We start from the raw sequence: 23,244 nt of genomic DNA on the forward strand, positions 1-23,244 counted from the left end.
TTTCAATAGGCACTGTGAAGTTACAAAATTGGCATCTTACAGAATGTCTTACCAGGCAAGTGGTGCAATGGCTAAATCTCTCTGCCTGCTGAAAAACTGGCAAATGAGGTGCTCTGTTCCAGGCTATAGATGCACATGTTAAGTTGATTGGTTGTTGCACCTTCTTACATCAGCAGCATGCAAATTACATGCTAAGAATAATCACCATAATGAATTTGGGCTGTCTTCACATAAAGTTAATAAGGTTTGCTTCAGCAAGTCTCAAATGAAAAAACGCAAACCCATTATCGGCCTCCTGGAGCTCCAAATGCAGAGACGAAGCAGAGAGGGAGCAGACCTGGCTGACCTCCACAGAAAACAGCAGTCAACAGCCTCTGCAAATGTCCCATGGGCTTTTTGGCAGTCTTAAACCTAGAGGCAGCTGCACAGTATACATGTAAAGACCGCTCCAAATTTTCTGCAGCCATGTCCCTTGATAACTGCTAGCTGCTGCTTTTCTCCATGCCCTTGATAACTACTAGCTGCTGTTTTCTAACTATGTCTCCTTCTGAGCCCATCTGAGCTCTAAAGCAGAAAGGAAAAGCAGGAGTCAGTAACTCATCAGTGAAGCAGACTGCAGGACACAAGATTATGATACAGCTTGTAAAAAGTCCTTGTACCTTAAAGGGGGATCAACACCTTAGTTTTAAAGTTTTAAGAAACAAAAGATGTGGAGATAAAGATGAAAATTCTGCCAGAAAACGCTAACAGGGAAAAGGAAGTAGTTGAAAAGAGGCAGAAAGAACATTAGATACAAGAGAAAAGAACAGAAACTCATGAAGTACTGTGTCTAACTTCAATGTAAGATTATTTCAATTTTTCCTAAACTTTTTGAGAAGAGTAGTAAATGTATTCTTTTGACTATATGTGCAAATATCTTTACGATATATGCTGCTCACATGTGTTTGTGCTTTTAGGATGCATTCAAAAGGTGTATCAAGTCAGGTACAGTGACATTTTAAAGTAACTTTCACATCCAGTCAAATTGAAGACCAGGTAGAAAAAAAGTTCAGACAGGTCTGCACTCTTCCATACAGACAGTTATAAGGAATTATTTGTAATTTTTTTCTGCTATTAACTCTATCCAGCCTCTTCTGTCTCAGAGCCAGACTTACACATTCCATGAGCTCTTTGTGAACGGTCTCTTAGAAAGGACTTGGTAACATTCCTTAGACTGTTAGCTAAAGGTAGAAGCTTCTTTTTTCTTGGTGTGTGTTTTGAACTTGCTAGGCATCACAAGGGGTCCATACAATCCCACAGCAATGCCTAAAGTGTCTCCTCTTATCAAATTTTCAATTTGACATGAGGAGAAATTTTCAACTCAAATGACCTCATAAGTATAAATTCTGTTTTTTAAAAAAAGCTTGTTCTGAGCACCCTTTTTTGCGCAGTAATTTGCCCTATACTATTGAAGCAACATCACTAAGATAGAAAGAACAGGAGAAAACATAATTGGATATACAAGCATGAAAATTACTACGTAGCTCAATATAATCTAAATATTATTCTAAAGAGTGCCTTATATATTTCAGGAGTCTAAGTACCATGCAATTACAGAGAGACTCAGCCCTCTGTGCAGCAGCACCCTAAGCCAGAGAATCCACTTTATGGTGGTAGTTCAATCTGAAAAAACTGAGTGGACGGCAGACATGAGGTTTGAGAGGAGTCAGTCAGCCAAGGCTATCTAGCTGCAATAGCAAAACATTTATATATTTATCCCTAAAGGATAACAGCCATGTTGTTTATCCAAAGTAAGAAAAATAATTGATTTATTGCACAAGTTTGATCAAGGGCAAAACTGTAAAATTAATTCCAGCAAAAAGTAGTACAAGGTATATAATTTCAGGGCCTGAGTAGGCAATAAGATTAGAAAAATATAGTTTTAACCAGTCTGGGGCCATCTTGTGAAAACTTCTGGCATAATTAGGTAAGCAATAAAAACACAATGAAAAAAAATGTTTAATACCTACCTTGTCTGTTCTCCTGTGTAATGTTAGACATACTTCCATCTTCAGCTAAGCCTTGTTCCAAATTTTCTAGTATCTGTAGTAATTTTTTAAAGTAGCAACATGAGTTTAAACAGCACTATATATTTAATGCAAATTATCTACAATGGACAGTCTCTGTGTAAACCAATTCATGCAGGAATGCTTCACCTAGGTACAGTTCAAAATTACTGGTTATTACCATAGTTAGATCAATTGCACAAAGTAAGAAAGTCATCATACTGTAGAAGGATGTTAGAGTTCAAATTATGATACTTACAGAACATTAAATGTCAGCACACTCTAGAGTCATATACAGTTTGTTAAGTAGAACAGGAAATATGCTCCACCAGAGAATGAACATTAAATAAAATGACCACTATGGAAGTCAAAACTGATTTTTTTCAGAGAAGGCCACAGCCTCCTGACTTCCTCACCCTAAGTATGGGCTTTAGTTTCTTTAGTTCCATGTTTTTGTCTTCAATGAAGTATTCCTCTTAGGTCTTACTACAATTTCCTTCTCAAACTTCGGGGTTTATTGTTTTTTAAAATTTATCATAGATTTTAAATAATGTAAATTGTTGAGTGAATGAAATGAACATTTGTTGTTTTACTTGGAGAATGGAAACGTATACTTAATGAAACTTGTGTTCAAAGCACTTTTAAGTATGCATGCAAGGCTCCATTTGAAACACAAGTCAACTTTCCTTTTCCTAATTCCATTACAATTTTCCAATTCCCACAGATGACCCCATTTTTCTTATTACAGATGTATATAACTTGGTTGTAGAATAATGCCTGAGATTTCCTTCAAAAAACTAACAGGGCCATTTGCTGTTTAATCAGCCACTGTGGTTACAGGAAATACAAAGCCCTGCCTCTTCTGGGGACTGAGCACACTTCCAAACGAAGAGCTTTCAGTTTCTGGCAGCGTAAGAAGTAGCTGTCTTTTCCTAAACCAACAAGGCACACCTCAAATCAAAACAGGAAGTCCTCAAAAAAGAAGACTGATAGAATTTGTTCTTGGAAAGTGTGTTGGTGTTTTCTACAGCCAATCAAGATAATCTGCACCTCCAGAAAGTCATCTCATGCCACCAATTTTAGACATATTAAGCTGGAAGAAATTGCTCTATGAGATACCAAGCCTTTTTCACACACTATAGTGAAGTTCTGAAGTTAAGTTCATAAATTCAGTTACAAAGAACTTAAGAGCAAGGAGAGATCATACAACAAATGTAGAACATTTACCACCTGCCAGCTGAGCCAGGCTAATTTGTTTGGTAAGAACTCTTAGGCCATGACAACCATGGTAATATGGTTTACTGTAAACTTTGGTCAGAGGGCTAGACTGAGCTGCCTTACCTCAGATTTTGAGAGGCTATGAGCATACACCAGTAGATACTGTAGCTTAGCTGACAGGTGGCAATTTATGAGCTGGCAGTGGCACGCCTGCAAGACTGATTCTCAGTCCCACTTTCAAAAGCAGTGCAGCCACCTAGAAATCACTTAGTGCCACCTTTCAGTGCTAAACGCTTAGTGTATAATAAGACACCTTGTCAGAAAAAACCCAGATTCTTGTCTCCCACAAATCCAAACCACTTTATAATCCACTTTCTGCGGTCTAAAAACCCTGATCTTTCTTTTCCCCTACAAAATATCTAGTGATTTCGTCTCAGGTTCAATAAGGCCCAGAGTTCCTACTCTTTAATGGTATAAACATAATTAGGGGCCTTCATCAAAGCAACATGTTGTCTTGTTTAATAAGACAATGGATTTCTCTGAAAACATTCTCAGTAACATAATCAAAAAAGAAAGAATTAGATACTAGCATACAATTAGAGTATTACATTAACCATTCTGTGACATTACTTGGGGATATCTAGCTGTGACCTCAAGCTCAACATCATTAAAACAGAGCTTGACAATAATTTGAGGCTAATTGTTTTATTCCCTAGGTTTATCTCTCTTTGCCCCTAAGTACAAAAACATCACCTGCAATTTTCCAGTATTTGGGTATTTCCCCATTTTCCAACAATTGTTTAATAGTAACATTAATGATTCTGACAGCTTCTTAATGTAAATTATTCCATTTAATCAACATGAAATATTTAGAGGGCAAACTGTTTATTCTAGCAATATCACATGGCATAGCTTTAACCACTCATGTGCCTACTATGAAGAAAAATATGACTGAACACTTCTACCATTTAATTATTCAGTTTTACATATGACCTGTTATTTTTCTAGTTTTGAACCTTTATTGTTATGCACACTAATTAGTTTCACTGGCTAGTATTCACCGAGTCTTCTGTTTCATTCCCTATCTATCATTGCCAGAATTTCTAATAAGTGCATACCACCATTAAGCCTTTTTTTGGTGCTTCTGGAACTCTGTTTTTTTGGGTACTCAGATTGGTCATCAGAGTTTCTATGAACTTAACAAACAAGGTGTCAAGACAAATACTCTCTAGACTGAAGTGGCTTACGAAAACTTACGTCACCTTCGCCACTAGAAGCCTATAGTAATCAAACTTAAGAGACTGAAAAGTTTACCAATTTGGGAATAAAACAGAAGGCCAGGAGATATGGAAGAGCGTGTTTGAAAGGGCCAGGGAGGAACATAATCACTCATGAAGGAGAGTGGTGGAACTAGAGAAGTTGTGGCTGATGGGCAAATAGCACAAAGTACTTTTGACAAGTTTTGCAGAGGTAACACTTGCAGAGGCTTTTTTAGGAAGCAAGAGTGTTAATCCACTTGCCCCTGCTCCACTCACCTGATAGAAGAGCTCAGTATGGCTCTGGCAGTTGAGGGATTAGGGTTTAAAAGTGAAATATAAAATTAAATGTGTAAATTTCCAGGAGCTCTCCCAGAAGCATCTGGGGAAGCATAGATACTTAAAAACAAGAGGAGTTTAGATTTAGCCTGATAGTTCTCCTTTTCACATTTTGGTCTCCAGCTAAGCATTTTTTAGCATGTCTTCAGAATTATTAGCACTAAAGTGATGATGCTTATGTTTTTGAATGAACACTTGAAAAGAACAAATCCTTTTGTGATATTGTTACTCTTATTGCCTGGCTGCTCAAAGACTATTTCAAGGCGGACTTAGAGGTGCAACAAATCATTGAGGCAGTTCATGTTGGGAAGACCAGCAATAACACAGAGACAGCAACAATTTCACTGGACTCCTCTCCCAGCCTACAACACCCATTTGGCACTGCAGATAATTTCTTTCCCAAATGTTGTTCATGTAGAAGAAGATGCAAAATATCTAACCAGATCTCGATTAGACACTTGTAGGAATACTGGAAAAGGTAAAAAACAATATTGCAGGAAAAAATATATATGGAAACATATTCAGGAAAAATTAAAATAACATTTTTGCACCCAGCCTCCAATCCTACTTCAGGTACCAGAGATATGCAAGTAGATGGAGGCTGTAAAGACCAAATAGCCAAAATAAATACCATTCCATCTTTAAATGGAATGGTTAATCTAAAGTTGACAGGTGTCTGTAGAACATATACAACAAAAAGCAGTAAAGAATTTAGCAGATTAAAAGCAAGTATTGGATAGGAAAAAAACCTCACCCTTTCATTAAAAAAGAGAAATGAAATAGGAAGACAAATTTTCTTATGATCAGAATGCACTACCATTAGCCTGGAATAACCTCCCATGGGATATGGCCTCAGCACCATAGGCTGGCTCATTAAAAACTACAAAACAACTTTGCACTGCAGAGAGACAGACTAGGTGAGCTAATAGGTCTTTCCTTTCTTCTAGCTTTTATGACTCCAAGATCATCTCATTTACATAATGATGATCCGTATGCCCTTCGGTAAATACGGATGACCAAAGATTATTTTTCCACTTTTTAAAATAGGGAGGTAAAACACTAGAGGCTTTGGTTGAAAGCTCCCCAATTAATTCTGTTATAACCCAAATGGTTCCCAAGTGTCACATACAAATATTAAGACTAATGAGTGTACATCCTTTATGTTATTTTCTTGGTTATGCTACGAGTTTTTGTTAGTATTAGAAACATATTCTTGAACATTCCAGATGAGATCAAGATTGTTAGACAAACAGCATTCTACACAAAAATCAGAATATATATAAACAATGTTTTTTATCAACCAGCCCTGACTTCAAATGGTTAAATTACCACCAATTTCCAATTGTCTTCTAAAAACACAGTTACTTTTACAAGCTGTCTGTTTTCACAATCTTCTTTCTACAGTTGTCCTTGAATTGCTCCAAAACCTAAGGTACTTAAATGAATGCAAACAAATGAAGTAATCTGGAATGAGGTATCTAGAATAATTGATCAGAAATATTTCCAAGAAGGATGTTTTATTTGTTAGTAGTTATCTGTCTACTGTACTTTAAAAAGAAGCATCCATCAGCACAGACAATAGCTTATTCTGGCTATCATATCCTGCCTCAGAGGAAGCTGCCAGGACCATAGGGATATTTTTGTCTTTCTTGCTGCTTACTGTGCTCCACATCTTGTCTGGCAAAAGCATGGAAGTTGTCCTCTGTTCTACTCATTTGAGCCAAAGTTACCACAGAGAAGAGAAGGATCTCTCTTAAAATGCAAGAGGCACTTCATTACTTTTAATAGCAAATTTCTTATTTGCATCAAGATGGAGAGAAAAATGTCATAATTGAAACTTAATGTTCTTTATAAGGATAGTAAAATTTATTTCTTAAACATTAAGAAATGTTAGTGCCAAGAGATGCTTGTTACCTTGGTGCAGATTATCTTCATACTGTGCAGTCTGTCAAGTGATTCCTGAGGATTTCCTAGGTACTGAGGAAGCTCAGCATGCAAAATCCGCATGGAGAAAGGAACCATGGAACCTAGAAACACAATTAATTTTGTTAAGCGTGTTTGCTATAATGATCAGTTTGTGATTTGCCTATATTAAAAAAGGTATGTCTCACTAGTACTTATATCAAAAAATCCATTTTGCCTTTGTATCTTTTTCTTCTACTAATGAAAAATGTAAAAGATGAGAAAATAGGAAACTTTTCAGCTATATCATGTGACCTGGTTAAAACGTTTTAAGTAGGGAAACACAAGTAAACTGTATTCAAGAAGGCAAGAAGAAGGTGCATCTAACTCAAATTTTCAAAAACAAGTTGTACTGCGAAAGACAATGTTTTCATTGAAAATTTATTTAATTAAAATGAAGGATTAAAAAAATGAAGTCTACTTAAGTTGCACCTACATTACAACTAGTATTTAATAATTATGCATACTTAACAACCAATGTAGAAGAAATAAAATGAAATTACTGGCCTTCAAAGTATGCTTGTGAAAGCGATATAACTGGGGCATGAAAAACCTTTTGGCATATTTTTGTGAAAATTCTGGTTCATTCAAAACATCAAAGAATAGGAAATTTTAAGCAATATTCAGGGAGAAAAAGAAATTCATACTAATTTATTACTACCACTACCGTTGTTCTTATTGTTTTTATTAAATTATTATAATTCTCACTAGAAGTAGTAGTAGTACTGCCAAAGACCTCATTGTCTATGTTTATGGGCATCCTGGCTGACTTCACAGGCAGTTTCAGGAGTTCACCCAAACTCTAATGTGTGCAACAGCTTGCTTTCAGATAACTGCATAATCCTGATACATAGACAACAATACCAAACATAAACTAAACACTGCTACTGAAACCAAATCAGAGCTGGCATAATGGGGATGTAGGCCTTGCAAAATACCATGCCACCGATGCCTTAGGATTTAGCTTTTATATTTTTCAGATCCTGTACTGCTTTAGTGTACAACTCTAAAACTTCACAGCCTGTCAGCTACTGTTCTCCCTTTATAGTCAGACAAAACAATTCCTCTCTAGACCTGAAACTCAGGAACAGCTTATTGTCTCAGGCCCCAAGAGATGTAAACACCAGTGAATTGGAGGGGCAAACTTGGAGTAAATGGCATAATTACCTGAAGCTGTAATTGGAGATTAACTCCTGATATGTAAATGGACCAAACTTATAACTGTGTGAAAAACTTGTGACCACTGTCCATCTTGGGTGTAGCTCCTCAGAGGCTTTTGACTGCCCAAGGTGCACCTGTTGAAGGCCTTCAATAAATACCCACTTTTATTATCTTAATTTTGTCTAGCCTCTGTTTTAGGTAGCCACTCCAAGGCATCACCATATTTCTAATATTTTAATATGTACATTTGCTATACACATATTCTAAGGGGATTTCTCTCTCAAGTTACCTCTTGCTTTATCTTCTCTCAAAAACAGGATTCAGGAGCTTTCTAAATAGATTTTTGCACCTGTTCTTAACAGGCTTGTATGCCAAAGACGTAAATGCTATACAAAATGAGTCACTGCCTCTAGACTTTTTTACAGGTTGACAAAATTTTAATCACAAGACTCACTAATTATGACCTTCACAGTAAGCCACTTATGTCTACATAAATTCTCTTTTGCTGATGCTAACTATTCCTGATGGCTTCCCTGACTGCTCTGTTCCTTTAATAGATGCACATGACTTTCATGCATCGTCATATGTGGAAAACACGTTAAGAAAATAAAACTGCATCTGAAGATGAGACATGTAGAAGTTGATTCAGTCACAAAATATGTGGAATATTTAATGTATGTATTCTGAATAGTGCCAAGCATGACAGTCAGTGTAGGCAGTAAACAACAACAAAAAGAAAGTTGAAAATCATTTAAGAGTAAATTCTGTGCCAAAATACCAGAGTAAGATTGCTTTGCAGACATGCAAACTGTATGCAAACCTATGGAAGCAAATCTAAACTCTGGCTGGTTCTATCTCTACCACCTCTCCCATGACCAAGTTCTAACAACTCCAAAATCCAAGAATAATCCTGTTAGAAAAAGCAGTGCCTAAAACCAGCCTAGTTTGGTACTTATCTTTTGGAGAAGATAAGTCTTAATTTACTGATGATGCATCTTCTGCTTCACTCAATGGGAATTTTGAGGCAAAGGTAAAAAACGGGGAAGAAAATTATGTAAAAAACTGAAAAAAACCCCTAAAGGTTTAGCAACATTTTGGTTACTGATTGTGTTGCAGTATTGTCAATTTTGAACAAGTTTGTATGTTTACATCTTCTTGTAAAATACAACAAAAGGTCAATTCAATAAACACTCGTACAAAAAACTTGAATTAGTACCGGAACTCAACATACAAATATACAGGTATTGAATGGAGCACAGATGAAACACCTCACATTAGCAATTTTTAATAAAAGTTACATAATGTTTTGTGATACAGTTTTTTTGAATTCTGTATTTTCTAAAGTATTGATCTTATGTACTGCTGAATGAAACCACTCTACTACAATCCCTGTGAGAGGAAAGAACAACCCACTACCAATGTACATCATGAGAAGTGGTGTCAGAGGATGTCAGAATGATGAATGTGACTCAAGGTCAACTTAGACTCCATAAGAATCTGATTTATTTCCTATTACAACTAAATCCTCAGTTGTAATAGGCATTCAGAACTATATTACTTCAAAATGTACTGTATGGATGTATTATTTCTCAATCGCTTAGTATTTCCTTCATAGCTTGTGACCAAAAAACATTCTAGTGAGATCCTCAGTAGTACATCAACCGTGGTGACAGGTCTCAAACAAAACCAGAAGAAAGCTGGCTCCGGGTGTAAGGCTAGTTACTATAAAGAATTTTCAAACCAGAATTTGAATTAGTATTTCTCACAGGAACATCTAAAACTCTAGCATCTGTTTCTTCTCTTTCTTTTTGAAACTCATGACATAAACAGAAGAAATTTTACTGTAAACATCCAGCAAACCCATCCAATCAATATCTGTTACTTACTGCTTATTAAGCAAACTACTAACTTTAAAATAACAGAAACCCTACTCATTCTGCCCTCTTCTTCAGAGTCCTTGTAATCCTTCTGAATAGCAGGAGATTTTTTTTTTTTTTTTGGAGAAAGGACAAAACTGTACACGTTTTGTCTCATACAAATGTGACAGCTGGGGAAAGGAGAAAAGAAACACCCTTTTACCACTGGTAAGGCTTTCTTACCAGTCCATGTAAACAGTATTGTATAATTTCAGGTCAAATCAGATGAGCAAATTGCTCATAAAAAACCTGCAGCACTTATTCAAGACACTCAATCCAAATATAGACCTTAAATACATTGTTTATAAACTCTTGAGATTTTTGGTTAACTGCATTTTCCCAGATATGTTCCTGTCTACAAGTAAACTTCTTTTTAGTTAAATTATATGAGGTATGGGAAATGTATCTAATTCAGTTCCTACAGTAATAAACTGATTTTCTGGTTAAAAAAAAAAGCCATAAATTTACTTAGATTTGATAAAATTTTCAGTAAGTGCTACTTATAAGGTGCTAATACAGTTTACATATACTTCTCTAAAAGAAATACATGGTAGTAACAGAAAATGCATGTAAAGAGATCTGTTCACCAATGTAATTCAGTAACTGATTAGCAGCTGTGTTAGAACTGACAAGAGGCGAGACTTTAAAAAGGCAAAAGAGATTTTCAGAAAACACTGTGATTTTAATTTTACATTATCTGGTTTAACAAGGAAATTGAGAAGAAGGAAATTACGTCTGCTGATGACTCGAACAGATCAGTAATAATAGTACTAGGAAAGTCTGAAAGGCAGGCGGTAGAATTTGGAGTACAAAATTTAATGAAAAAAAAAAGATTAGTGGGGGGAAAAACTATACGTCCCTCAATGAAAACATTTATATTGGGAACAAAAAAGAAAGTACAACTGACTGCACTAACACTCAGCTGTAACAGAAATAATACATGTGCTTGTTAGACTAAGGATTACATTATCTTGTCTGGAAAGTTTCACCTACTCGCTTTTAGGCCACTTAAAGCATGCAGAGAAAGACATATTTCTTTGTAACAGATTTATATTATAAGCAGGCATACATATCTATCCCTGTGGCATCCCACTAGGGACAAGAAAATTTTATATAAACACTGAATTTATCATAGACTGTCTTTCGCAAAACTACTCAGCATCAAACCCATATACTCTATTATATTTCACTCAGCACTGCATTTAACAGGGCAACATGTCAAGGAAGTATTTAAAACAATTAGCATAACCTGTAATTAAAATGTTTAGTTAAGAGCATAGAAGAATGGATTTTGCTCTCTACTTCATACTTCCAGTTTCAACAGTAATGTCCTCTTACACAGTAAAACTATGCCAGCTAAGCTTAGATAATTCCCACAGAAGGCAATACCCTACAATTACTGCTATATATTGAAATTTTATTTTAAATTAAACAGGTCTTATTCTAGCTTGAAGTTTTACAGTTGACCTCTGCTGCTCCTCTTTAGGCATTTCATAATAATAGATAAAAAATATATAATGGCAAATGGTTTAATTTTAAGACAATTTTCTTAGCAATTATTTTTAAATACACTGGAGATTTTTTTTCAAAGAATGTGATGTTTGTCACTTTCACATGAATTAATCTTATTCATATGTGTATGTATATATATATATGTATTATCATCATACAAAAGGCAAAACTAAAAAGTTAAAAAAGGTCTGCTGAAAGGAAAATGGATACACTGAAAGCATGGGAACAGATGGAAGAAAGAGCAAGATCAGGTAGAATTTTCGAAGACCACAGATTTCAATTTCTATTTCTTTATGAACAGCTGCACATTTTCATAACTGTCAAAACATAAACATCACCTCATGTCAATCAAACTCAAACTGCAGCCCTCATCTACAGCCCTTTTGGAGCAGAGAAGAATATGCCAATGACCAGCTATTTTATCCTTGAATTTTCTTGTTGCAAACCAGTAACCAGAAATGCTTTCTGATCTGCATTCTAAAGCTTGTTCAACAAATCTTAAATGCCCAAAAGAAACAGAAGAGCAGATTATCAATTACTGAAAGGATAAAGTGGGATTTTATAACAGTAAAAAAAAAAAAAACAAACCAAAACAAAAGAAACAATTCATTCCTTCATTGGGTAAAAGCAAAATACACAAAATTGAGTTTCTGAAAAATATTCTGCTTTACACATATATATATACACACAGAGGGATGTATATATGCTTGCCTTTATATGCACATACTTGTATCAACAGTTTATTTGTGTAATTTATAGGATTTTTAAAAGGGATAATGTAGTGAACTTCAAATCCTAGCTTTACTGACTAGAAATTAAAAGTACACTTAGAAATTCCAGTTCAACAGACTAGTTTCCAAGTTTTTGTTTATTTCCTTCAATCCAGAGAGACTGGAGATAGGAGACTAAATGTTTGTAACCATTTAAAGAACATGTTTTGAAAATTTTATCTGAAATTACATGCTTCCATACACCTTACAATTTAACTGCACATGACCTAAGAACACAAACTCTAAATTATGATCAGATTTTGAAACTTTAAAAAGTTTCAAAAATACTTTTTCAGTAATTTGGAGTTACTTGCATTGAAGAAAGGAAAACATAACAGAAAGAATGCAGGAAAACCACAAAAATTGTCCTGCAGCAAAGAGATCACTCTGAATCTTGCCTACTGATAACTGTAATAAGGCAGAATTTAGAAATTAGTTACTTGCTCCTAGTATTAAGAAATCCTGTGTAAAGCTGGCACTATTTTCAATGAGACTATGTAGCCTTGGGAAAGAATGGACAATTAAGTATTTTAGCAGTGTACTCTACCCCATTAGATTATACATACATTTCTTAATTAAAATATCTGTATTATTTCAGAAAAAAATCTATTTGCATGTCTAAGAAGCCTGAACAACTGGAACCACAACATTTGAGTGGTATTGATTCAAGCTGTATCAGCTGATTTTACAGTAGCTCTGAAGCAACAGAACAGTCAATTTAAAGAGGCAGTGGAGAGGTACACAATCATGACAACAAAATAATGGGTAACCAGTTCCACCAGAGATTTTAATATGTTTTTTACTGCCAATGTGAGCTAGAATGAAGAGCTCGCCTAAGCAACTGCCAAGACTCAATCAGTCTGACATGGAGGTGTTAAGGCAGTATTTGCGATAACACATGAAAAAAAAAAAACCAGTACCACATGTAACAATAAAGTGGAGTATTTTTTTTCTGCTTTCCTGCAAAATTTATTAACAAAGAGGAGCTCTCTCTAAGACATAATTTTTTTAGCCTGTGCATTTCTTCTCTTATCTTTTTTTTTTAAATTGATTTTATTTTGTTTCTCTGCCTACCACAAGCTTTTATTATTTATTAATCCTTTTATTAATATTTTTTCCCCACACCACTTCACATTCTGCCACAGTTATCCCACTAACCAAATCTGAGGAATGTGGAAAAAAGGATGATTTATAGCATCATCAGACCCCATAAATTTAAAAAAGGAAGCTTCAGCCAGCCTGCCTCCTACTGACACAGACAAGTAGAAGAGAAAAAGAAAGGAAGACCGCAAACTCAAAATGGTCAAACACCACTGCAGAGGCATCACATAAAAAAGAGAATCTCTCCAGTCCAAGTCTGTCCTTACGTATGGCATGTGGTAGTCTGTTATTTTACAGTTTCTTCTTCTGTAGTATCTTTTAATATTCCTTGTTATAGGAATATTAAATATTCCTATATATATATATATATATATATATATTCCTATAATAAAGCCCATTTGGCTTCCCTAATGGTTCAGTCCTGAGTTGTTTAACCACAGTTTTCCCTGCCAAAATGTATGTTAATCCACATGTCAATCCACCTGCATACCTCCCTTGTTCCCTTGTCTTACCCCTGCCTGTCAAAGATAGCACACTACTTTGATTCTGGAGTGTTCCCTGTCCCTCATCCCTTCCTCGAAGTAGAATTGGATTGTAGGGTTTGCTCCCTCCCTGTGTTGGCTTCTCTTGGGGAGCTCTTACCCTGCATCCCTCCCCTAATGCCCTCCTGTTGGTCACAGGTTGTGTCCTCCCCGTGTTCCCCCCATCCCTTAAAAGTAGCCCCTTCAGGTTCAGATCTGTCACTTGCTTCACCCCCCTTTGAGATTAAATCTGTGGAAACTCAGACAAGTGCCCTTCCCTTATTCCTGTGCCTCGGTTTCCCCGTGCTCTGTGCTCTGCTGTCCTCCCCACACCGCAGCGATCCCCGCCACCCGCAGCGCCACTCGCGTGTCTGCCCTGCGGCCACCAGCGGGACAGCCACAGCCAACCTCCATCCCATGGCCACTGAGAGCCAGGCACAATGGCACAGGCTGACAGCCAGAAACAGGACCAAGCTTCAGGCTGACCTTTCAACTGTACACAGTCCAGATGCTTGTAAAATGTCTTTTGTGTGTATTAGAGAAATACTTTGGATAAGTGTTTTCACAGTTAACACAGTATCTCTGTATCAACAGACATAAAACAAGTTTCTCACCACAATTTTTGCTATTTTTATAAGCTTACAAAATGTAGTAACAACTATTACAGTTCATCTTAGACATCAGCACTGAAAACTTGTTAACAACATGGGTTGGGTGTGACAGTTCTAGACCATGTATGATATGATTCCTTTAGAACATCTGGAATTTCAAAACTGAATAAAAGAAACAAATTAAGGCCACAGCTTGAGTAACTAAGGACACATTAAAAATGAAATCACACACAAATTTTTTCTATCTTCATATATTTCTGATAAAAATTCTAAATACAGTTACTAATGTCATAAAAATATTAGTAGTGAAAAATGCTGAAGCAGTTCTGATATCTAGACTCACACTATTTTATATATATAGAAAAAATATTATGTATATATATAAAATTTTTGTTATTTTTTTGAATCATCACTACCCACCCAGAAGTGCCATCCTATCGCAGGACACACTAGTGTATCCCTATTCACAGCACTGCTACACATTTAAAAACTTGTGTTGGCATTGAAACCAGAGCTCAAGGGAACAAATACACTATGAAGTAAGTTTCTAGAACACATACAACTAGATATTTAATGCCATGTTACTAATTTAGGCCCTTCCCACCAGAGAACAGAAGACTGATTTCATTTAGAGGAATACAGATGATGCTGCATCATCAGAAAGAAAATTAAAAGGGTAAAGGGAAAGAAACCCCACCCCATATTACATAAACTTCTGATCAGGGGAACAGAAGTTAAATTTTTACTGATGCATAGCTTATTTTTCCCTCCTTTGAAATACAAAATAAATATATATAATATATATAATAAATAATTATAATTATAATATAAATTAAATAAGTTTTGTAGCTTTAGAAGACTCATGTTGGTAGCATTATTTCTTCTGGAACTTACTGCTGTATTAACCAGAAACAGGACCAAATTGCCTCATAAAAGAATGAAATAGCATGTAAATATTCCATTTTAATTGTTGCTCTCACAGGTTCAGAAACACATAGGCATTACCAACGGAAAGGCTGTCTCAGGTTAGGCAAGGTATCATATGAGAGTTTATTATGTATCACAAGGAACACAGACACAAATGGTATGAATAGAAGTGGGTCAGACTGTGTAAATATAGTTAAAACTCTTAAAAAAAATTCCTGAAATCCATCTGTCATGAGAACCATGACAAAATTTCAGCCTTATGTATCCCACACAGAACAATGAAGATGTGCAGGAAGCAATTTGAAACAGGGTTCCTGACCCAAAGACCTACCCATTATGAAAGAAAAATATATGTAAAATAGGACTATTCAGCTTCTTCATGCAGATGAATTTAAAATAACTAAATCTACAACTAAGGAATTATAAGATTTTACTACAAAATGAGAACAGTCAGTTCTCTGCTCCTTATCAATCAGGAATGATCTATGAGTGCCTTAACCAGCCCCACTGGCCAACACAAGGATCCCTGCAGAATCAGTGTCCTGAGAGGCTGCACTCCTACAGGCAATGCAGATGATTGAACAAAGAGCCCATAGAAACCAGGAAAGGAAGACTCCAGAAGGACTAGAGCTTACAGCCATGATAAAGACAACAACAGTGGGATCAATGCACACCATGGCTGCAAATGCCATACAAAATAGGAGGAGGAAATGGAGATTAGCAGCACTGCTGAAAGGAAAACAGCTTTAGGCCAGTTTCAGAGGGAAATTAAGAGGACTATATTGGTCATGTTAAGTTACATTAATGGAAAAGCATCTTTCACTTTTCATACAGTTACTTGTAATTTAAATTCTTTGTGATAGATCTCTCAGAGATTAATGGATGGAAGGCTATTCTCATTGCTCTAAGTTTTGAACTTCCCCTGCTTCCTGCATAAAACCAGAAATCGTCCTAATGTACTATATTTTTTATTATGAATCTTTTGAATACAAAGAAATTATGCAAAGTATTATCTGTATCCCAATTAATGGGACCATAATTTATATCTATACTCTCACTTCTTAAATTGACTTTTAAGTGCTTACTTCATTTATATACCATGAATCAAAATTTAAATGTTGAAATTAAGCAGTTTCTTTTAGGCTTATTACACCACAAAATGATACACAAAATTGCCAAATAGCAGTGGATTGTGTATTCATACTAATATATTTCAACCAAAATATAGGAATGATTTATCTGTATTTTATTATTTAAATTAGCTGGTTAACAATGCATGTATACTAAATTTCTTTATCCATTATCCAGCATAGCATAGTTTAAGGCTAGACAAAAAACAACTGCTTGTGTTCTCCTACATCCCTGAAAATGCTATTTCTCTCTCCTCAAAAGTATGTAAAGAAAGTTTAATAGCTGTTCCCACATAATAATCACACTGGATGTATACGAGATATCTGCAACTACCAGGTCAACTCCATCCAACCTTGATCCTACTTTCCTTTAAAGCGATCAGATTATGGTCCCAGTTGGTATGTTCAACTGTTAATAATTAACTGAAGCATATAATAATGAAATAGACTATCTTCCTTAAGCCTACCTTTTTTCACCATCAATATCCTCATAACTTGTATGAAATAGCCACAGTGGTTGAGTGATTGCTCCAGGACCCAAAGCTCAGTCACAGGACAGGTGATTTGAACACCCAGCCACACTGTCCAGAGCTGCTGCTCCCTGCACCATCTGTGGCATGAGCACTCAAGTACCTCAAATACTGACATGACCTGCAAGGATTTTTCTTAGACAAAATAGCTTATTTTGAATATTGAAAAAGATGTGGATACATAAATATGGTCTGTGGAAGATTACTATTGCTATAGCATCGTGTGTGCAGCTGCTCTAAGAACACCAGATCGAAAAAGCTGTCAAACCTCATGGCCAGGACCACTTTCACTATTCCAACTGACACAATTCCTTCCCAGTGGATTGCCTGTGATTACCTGAAGGACGATGAGTAATGTCAGAGGGAGTTGCTCTAGACAGTCCACACTGGCCTTGCTGGGCTGCAACTGATCTTTTGCATCACTATGCAAAATAATCTGCAAAAAATCATGAACTGTCGGACACCAACTTCCCTTCCTCAGAAACCTCAAAATCTTCTATCGTTCTAGGTTACCATCAAGGCTACCAGCATCTCATGTAAAATGGACTGTAATTTTTCAGAGTGGCACTGCCTATAACAACTGCTTCCTCCAAATGTTGTATTACACACTGTGGTTCAAATAAAAAAGCCAATGAACATTAAGAACACTCCACAGTGTACTTGCATCACTGAGTTATTCTTTTCTAAATAACAGAGAAAATAAAATTTTAAAATAGTCTGAATAAGAGCAAAATCGCTCTTAAAAATAGCAATTTTTCAAACCCAGACTTCTGGAGAACTAGAATATCCTGAGTAGTGGAACTATGAGGTTAGCCTATGGACTATTTGGGAGCAGTGGAAAATAGTGTATTTGTAACTTGAGACAAACTGCTTATATAGAAATGAAGCTGGTGTTTTTGTTCTCTTCAATAATATGACACACAGTAAATCTCTGATTTTACTTACTTTCAATTATATAGCAAATAATATTACATTTAATCATGTTTCAATGAAGAATTATTAACTTACTTCTACATTTCAGTTTTTTTCTTTTAATCCTAGAAACCAGGAAATATCACCTGCAGTGGCATATGGATGTGCAAGTATTAAAAATGGCATAGTGATACTACATGGATAAACTGAAGAGAAAAAAGCTTATAGAGTCTGTTTCCACAAACTCTCTCATCATCTTTCAAGCCTGATTTTGGGTAAAATGAACTATTCAAGTTTGGTAGTTTTTAATTTCAGTATCATAGAACAAAAAAATTACCCTTACTTGTTAAAAACATTCCCCTGTAGCAGAATCATGAAATACACTGCCTACCTATATTGCTCTAACTGTTGTTAGTTCTTATCACTACCTCCATAATGCGAGCAATACTTTAATGTACTAATCAATCATGTTCTTCTGGGGAAAAAACCAAACCAAAACAAACATATCCATTGCTCTCCAATGCTTTAGCCTTAAAAACACCCTGAATCCAACCAATATTTTATATTTACTGTTAAAAACAGAAAAAAAAAGAAAGTATTTCATAAATCAAGTGCTTTACCTTTACGTCCAGGGTATACATTAGGGTAATATTCATAATAAAGATCAGGCTGGTCTAAATTTCCAAATGGTTCAAATTCCATTTCTGCATTTTGGAACAGATCCAGCTTTACCAGCAGTGCTAGTCTCACAAACCAAAGCTAGAAATTAATACATATAAAAAAGGGAAAGACAAAGTCTGTTATAAGCTTCAATCAAAAGCCACATCCAATACAATTTCAACTTTTCAACTTTTTCTGATAAAAGCTGAGTAAAAAGTTTCTCTGTTACTGAAAAGAATCAGGATTTATATTTACCTGCTCTTTCACATAGTACTTTTTATCAAATCATTAAAACAAAGCTCAGAGGACCAATGTTCAATTGTTTGTAAAGATAAACAAGATTTTGAAGGTGAAGTTCAAAAACTAACCTGCCTCAAATTTAGAACATCTCTCTTTGAAATGAGTTAATATGTATGAATTACCAATCTGGTATTTTAACTGCTTTCCCAACTTTACAAGGATGTCCTTAAAATCTTTTGGAGAAACTCCATGAGCTTTATAATCACTAGGGTCAAAAACATGAGTTCTCATCTGGACACATCTGAATCACTTCAAACATCTTATTAATTTGGCTTCTTATCTTCTAAGCAACATGAAACACATTTCTAACATGGAATCTTACTATAAAGTTCACAATCTAGATAGTCCCATGAACTATATATAGTAGAGTGAGTCTTTCAAAACAGCAAAACATATTCAATTTTACTAATGGAAAAACCTTTAAAAAGAATCAAGATTGGATTTTCCTTTAAAAAACTAAGTTTGTTTTAAATGAAGGCCTACTTTACATAAGCAAACAGAAAAAGTATCTTGCTAAAGTACTTAAATAACCTCAGTTTCTATGCTACAATTAGGAAAAGAAGCTTGATCATGTTAAAAAAATTGCCACTATGTATATTGTTGGTAAAAAGGTGACAAAGGCATATTTAAACATACCTGTAAAGAATCTGTAGTATGGCTAGCGGGTAGTCCACTTTTTTTGTAGCCTTGACCATGTGCAGTTAGAAGCCGCCCACACAAGTCAACTGCTGCCCTCCAGTTTTTACTGCTCTGGGAAGAAGAAAACAGTAAGTAGCAAAATCATCAAGTCCCTAAAATGCACAACTGCTGATTTTGCCTGCAGCAGTGACATGTACCCATCAGTAATAATGACAAGGTCAAGAGAGCTGGCCAGTGAGAAGCAGAATGTCATTTGTCAAAGCTGCATGTCTAATTAGGCAAAAAGGGAAATCAAATATTAATATCACCAGGTCACTAAAACAAAAGAATATACCATACCATATGGAATTCTAAACCTAAAGCTAGATCATGTTTGATTATATAAATGAATATACTATAATATTCAAAACTTTGTTTTCTCCTAAAAAAAGGAGAAAAAAATTGCCAGCCATGTATTATCAGTAATATCAAAGTTACTCTACGGTCATAAAGTATTCAACGCTCATTCTTGTCTCACTGATTTATAAACTCAGATTATAACCCCTAGTACAGTTCACCTAATGAAAATAAACTTTTAGCATTGTTCAGGATACAAAATTCCTATTAATCAAAAACAAAGAACAAGGAAGAATACAATGCATAAATGAGAAATTCAGAACAATAACTACTGTTTCACCTACAAAACATAAACATTTGTATTTCCACTGAATTACTGATTTCAAAATACTCTTTTTTTTATTCATATAACAAAAACATTCCTAGTTATACAAATCAAACTATACTCTCACACTGTTAATCAGTATTTCAATGGAAATATCCCAATAATGTTTCTGCCTTGTATAGTCTGATGCAACAAACTAAAAATTTAAAACACAGATTAACGCAGGTTTTAAGCTGTTATACTTTTCTATTATACAGAGGAGTTTTTAAAGAGACATGTATCCAGCAGGTCATTGTAAAGTAAATATATGCTATTCCTGAAAGTAATATTTTTTTTCAAATAGTTTCTTAATACATTAACATAACTGTAATAGAAAATAATCATGTTGTCTGATGAAATGTGAAGGAATAAAATACATTTATATTGATCGTTGAAAAGTCCAGATACTAACCTTGAATTGGTATTTTATTAATTTCGCTCCAGTGTTTTAGAAAACATGTTGATACAGCAGTCACACTGAAAAAACCAGTAGTAACAACTGAAGAATTTTCCTAATTTCTGGCCATCATTTTGCAGCCACACAGGCCACAAACAGGTCACAACAGAGCTCACCACGCACTAACCACCTCACCTCTCCTATCTGCATTGTCAGATGCCAGATAAAGTTGAGTTCCGCTGAAAATGTAAAAGTTGGCTGTCAGCAAGACCATGAAACAGCATGACAGACTCTGAACCATCTACTTTCTTATGGAAGAGCAGAAAGTGATAATGCATTATTATATGCTTCAACATCTACCTGTATCAACTTAGAAAAGATGAATGATACTGACATGGAATACCTGAAATTCATTCCTCTTTTGGAGAGACAAACTACATTCTTATTATCCTTAGAACAGGAGCAAACACAAAACCTAAAAAAAACTGCTAAACTAAAACTGCTCGACTTCTCTTCCCAAATGAGAGTTAGGATCAAAAAATAATAATGGATCATTTATGACCAACTCAGTTGCTACAACCTTTTAAATTCTATTTCAGGCATGGACAAAAAATACTTTATTGAACAAGACAGCCAAGAGAAGCAAGTGTGACAATTATTGTGAAAGCAGTCTTTGCTGGAAGATGAATATTTGAAAATATTTCAAAATTAGAGCTGCCTGCTGGTCATGAAGCATAATTCTCTGTGGAATCTTAATAGAAGACTGCTCGCAGTACAACTCTAATTTGACATTAACTGGACATATTATTGTCTTAGGCAAATTGTACCAGACTTAAGAGTTGCCAGTCCACCAGAAATCTTTATCCATTTCAAACATCCCTCAAAACCTTGCAGGTCTTGCATTTTTGTGCTTTCTATGATCTACAATCACACAGTTCTAAAAATCCAGGTTCCTTATATCTGAATTTTGTTTGTAAGTCGTAAGTAGAGGCTCAAAGCAAATATGGACACTACAGCTTCAGATACAGCATTAAAAATACTGAAGAACATTCTCAAAGACAAAAAAAATTATTCTGTGATGATCAGGATATGGTTGTCTAACTGTAATGATGTGAAAACACTAATTTCTCTAAGAAAAAATACTGCCAGCCAAATATTATTGCTAAATAGTTCACTAACACAACAGCAGCCTCGAAGAAGAGAACTACTCTCCGCACAATGTTAGTATCATCTTTCCACTCCTCTAAAAAGTATGAAGCTGTTATTCTTTTAATGAAAGCCATCAGCAAGCATGATTCCTCTACTTTTTAAACACTATTAGACCAGATGTTTATGTAATGAAAGGATTTTTTAAAAAATCCATATACATAACCAAGAATTAAAAATCCAAACCATCTCAGCACCGACTGTTGTACATACATCAAAGCTAGGCCAAGCAGATCAGTCACCCATCAGAAAATGCATTAGTGCTTCCAGAACTTCTCTGTTCTTCAAAAAAACCAGAAATCCTGGGGGAGGTTTACATACAGACAGGGAAACTGCACAGTAAAACAGATTTCAAATGTAATTCTTCTGTCACGCAAAGAGAAGCACGCAGACTGGAAATTTACAGAAAATGCATTCAATGATGAAAAGGGAACTCCTCTGATACACAAAGACAATTTATAACTTTATTCAGTCTCTCAGGAAAACCACTGGCATTTTCTCCAATAAATAGTTGCTTCTTAGTACAGAAATGCAACCTCTTCCCAAAAGCACATATTTACAGTTTGTGCTGCTCCTACCTGCTCTCAAATCAGCCATAAAACTGTAGGAAAATGCTCACTGATTTAGAAACAAAAGAACAATCCCCTCTCCTATTTTTAAGGATAATTTATAACTTATTAAAGTGAATACATATGTTATACTACTGTCTCCAGGTTTGTTATATTTGAAAATATATGCAAAAGCACAACATTACTCTTGCAAAAGTAACAATATATGACTTTTATAAAAGAGACTCAAAGGGAGTCATTAACTCTACATTGTAACACTATTAAAGTGATTAAAATGTCCTCCTCCACTAGCTATGACATGCTTCTCCCCTGTAAATTACATTGGTAGAACATTTATACATCATTTAAGAAAGTGTAGCTAGTAACCCTTTCTTAGTCCAGCAGCTTGAGGATATTATTCCATATTTAGAGGAAACATTACATATTTACATTGGCATGATACTGCACTCTTTCTGTAAGTATGATAACCCTGAAAGATTGAATTCCTCTGGCTGCAGGCACCTTACAACTCCAAACATCAGAAAGGCCTCTGGTAAGCAAGATTGTGCTATTTGTTCAATTGAGGGTAAAAAAACAGTCTAAAATATGGAATAATAAGAACCAACATAATTGCAGCTTGCACCTTGTATTTGTGGATGTAAAACAAAGCAACACCGTGATGAGATCTTGCTTACACTTATTTGCTCTAGTTTGTAAATGCACGTTCCTATGCCAGATTAATAAAATTATTTAGAAATTGAAAACCCAGATTTTCTGTTTTCAGTTAAGAAATATACTTATCCAGTACAGATATATAACTCTATTCACAAATTATTATAGAATTATTGTGCAGAACTGCTCCAGCAGCCCCTCATCTCTTTAA

At 35.2% G+C, this 23,244-nt stretch overlaps 1 protein-coding gene across 1 annotated transcript in view; it reads right to left on the reverse strand.

Annotated features, from left to right (window-relative positions):
• Positions 1-23,244, reverse strand: part of TRAPPC12 (trafficking protein particle complex subunit 12) — a 49,408-nt gene that overhangs the window by 17,288 nt on the left and 8,876 nt on the right. Inside the window, exons 4-7 of the mRNA XM_002195570.6 lie at positions 19,508-19,621; positions 18,532-18,670; positions 6,773-6,885; positions 2,010-2,082 (exon numbers count right to left, since the gene is read on the reverse strand). Coding sequence (XP_002195606.3) covers positions 2,010-2,082; positions 6,773-6,885; positions 18,532-18,670; positions 19,508-19,621 — 439 coding nt within the window. The remainder of the gene's footprint in view (positions 1-2,009; positions 2,083-6,772; positions 6,886-18,531; positions 18,671-19,507; positions 19,622-23,244) is intronic.

This window comes from Taeniopygia guttata, chromosome 3 (genome assembly GCF_048771995.1).
Source record: "Taeniopygia guttata chromosome 3, bTaeGut7.mat, whole genome shotgun sequence".
NCBI classification, from domain to species: domain Eukaryota; kingdom Metazoa; phylum Chordata; class Aves; order Passeriformes; family Estrildidae; genus Taeniopygia; species Taeniopygia guttata.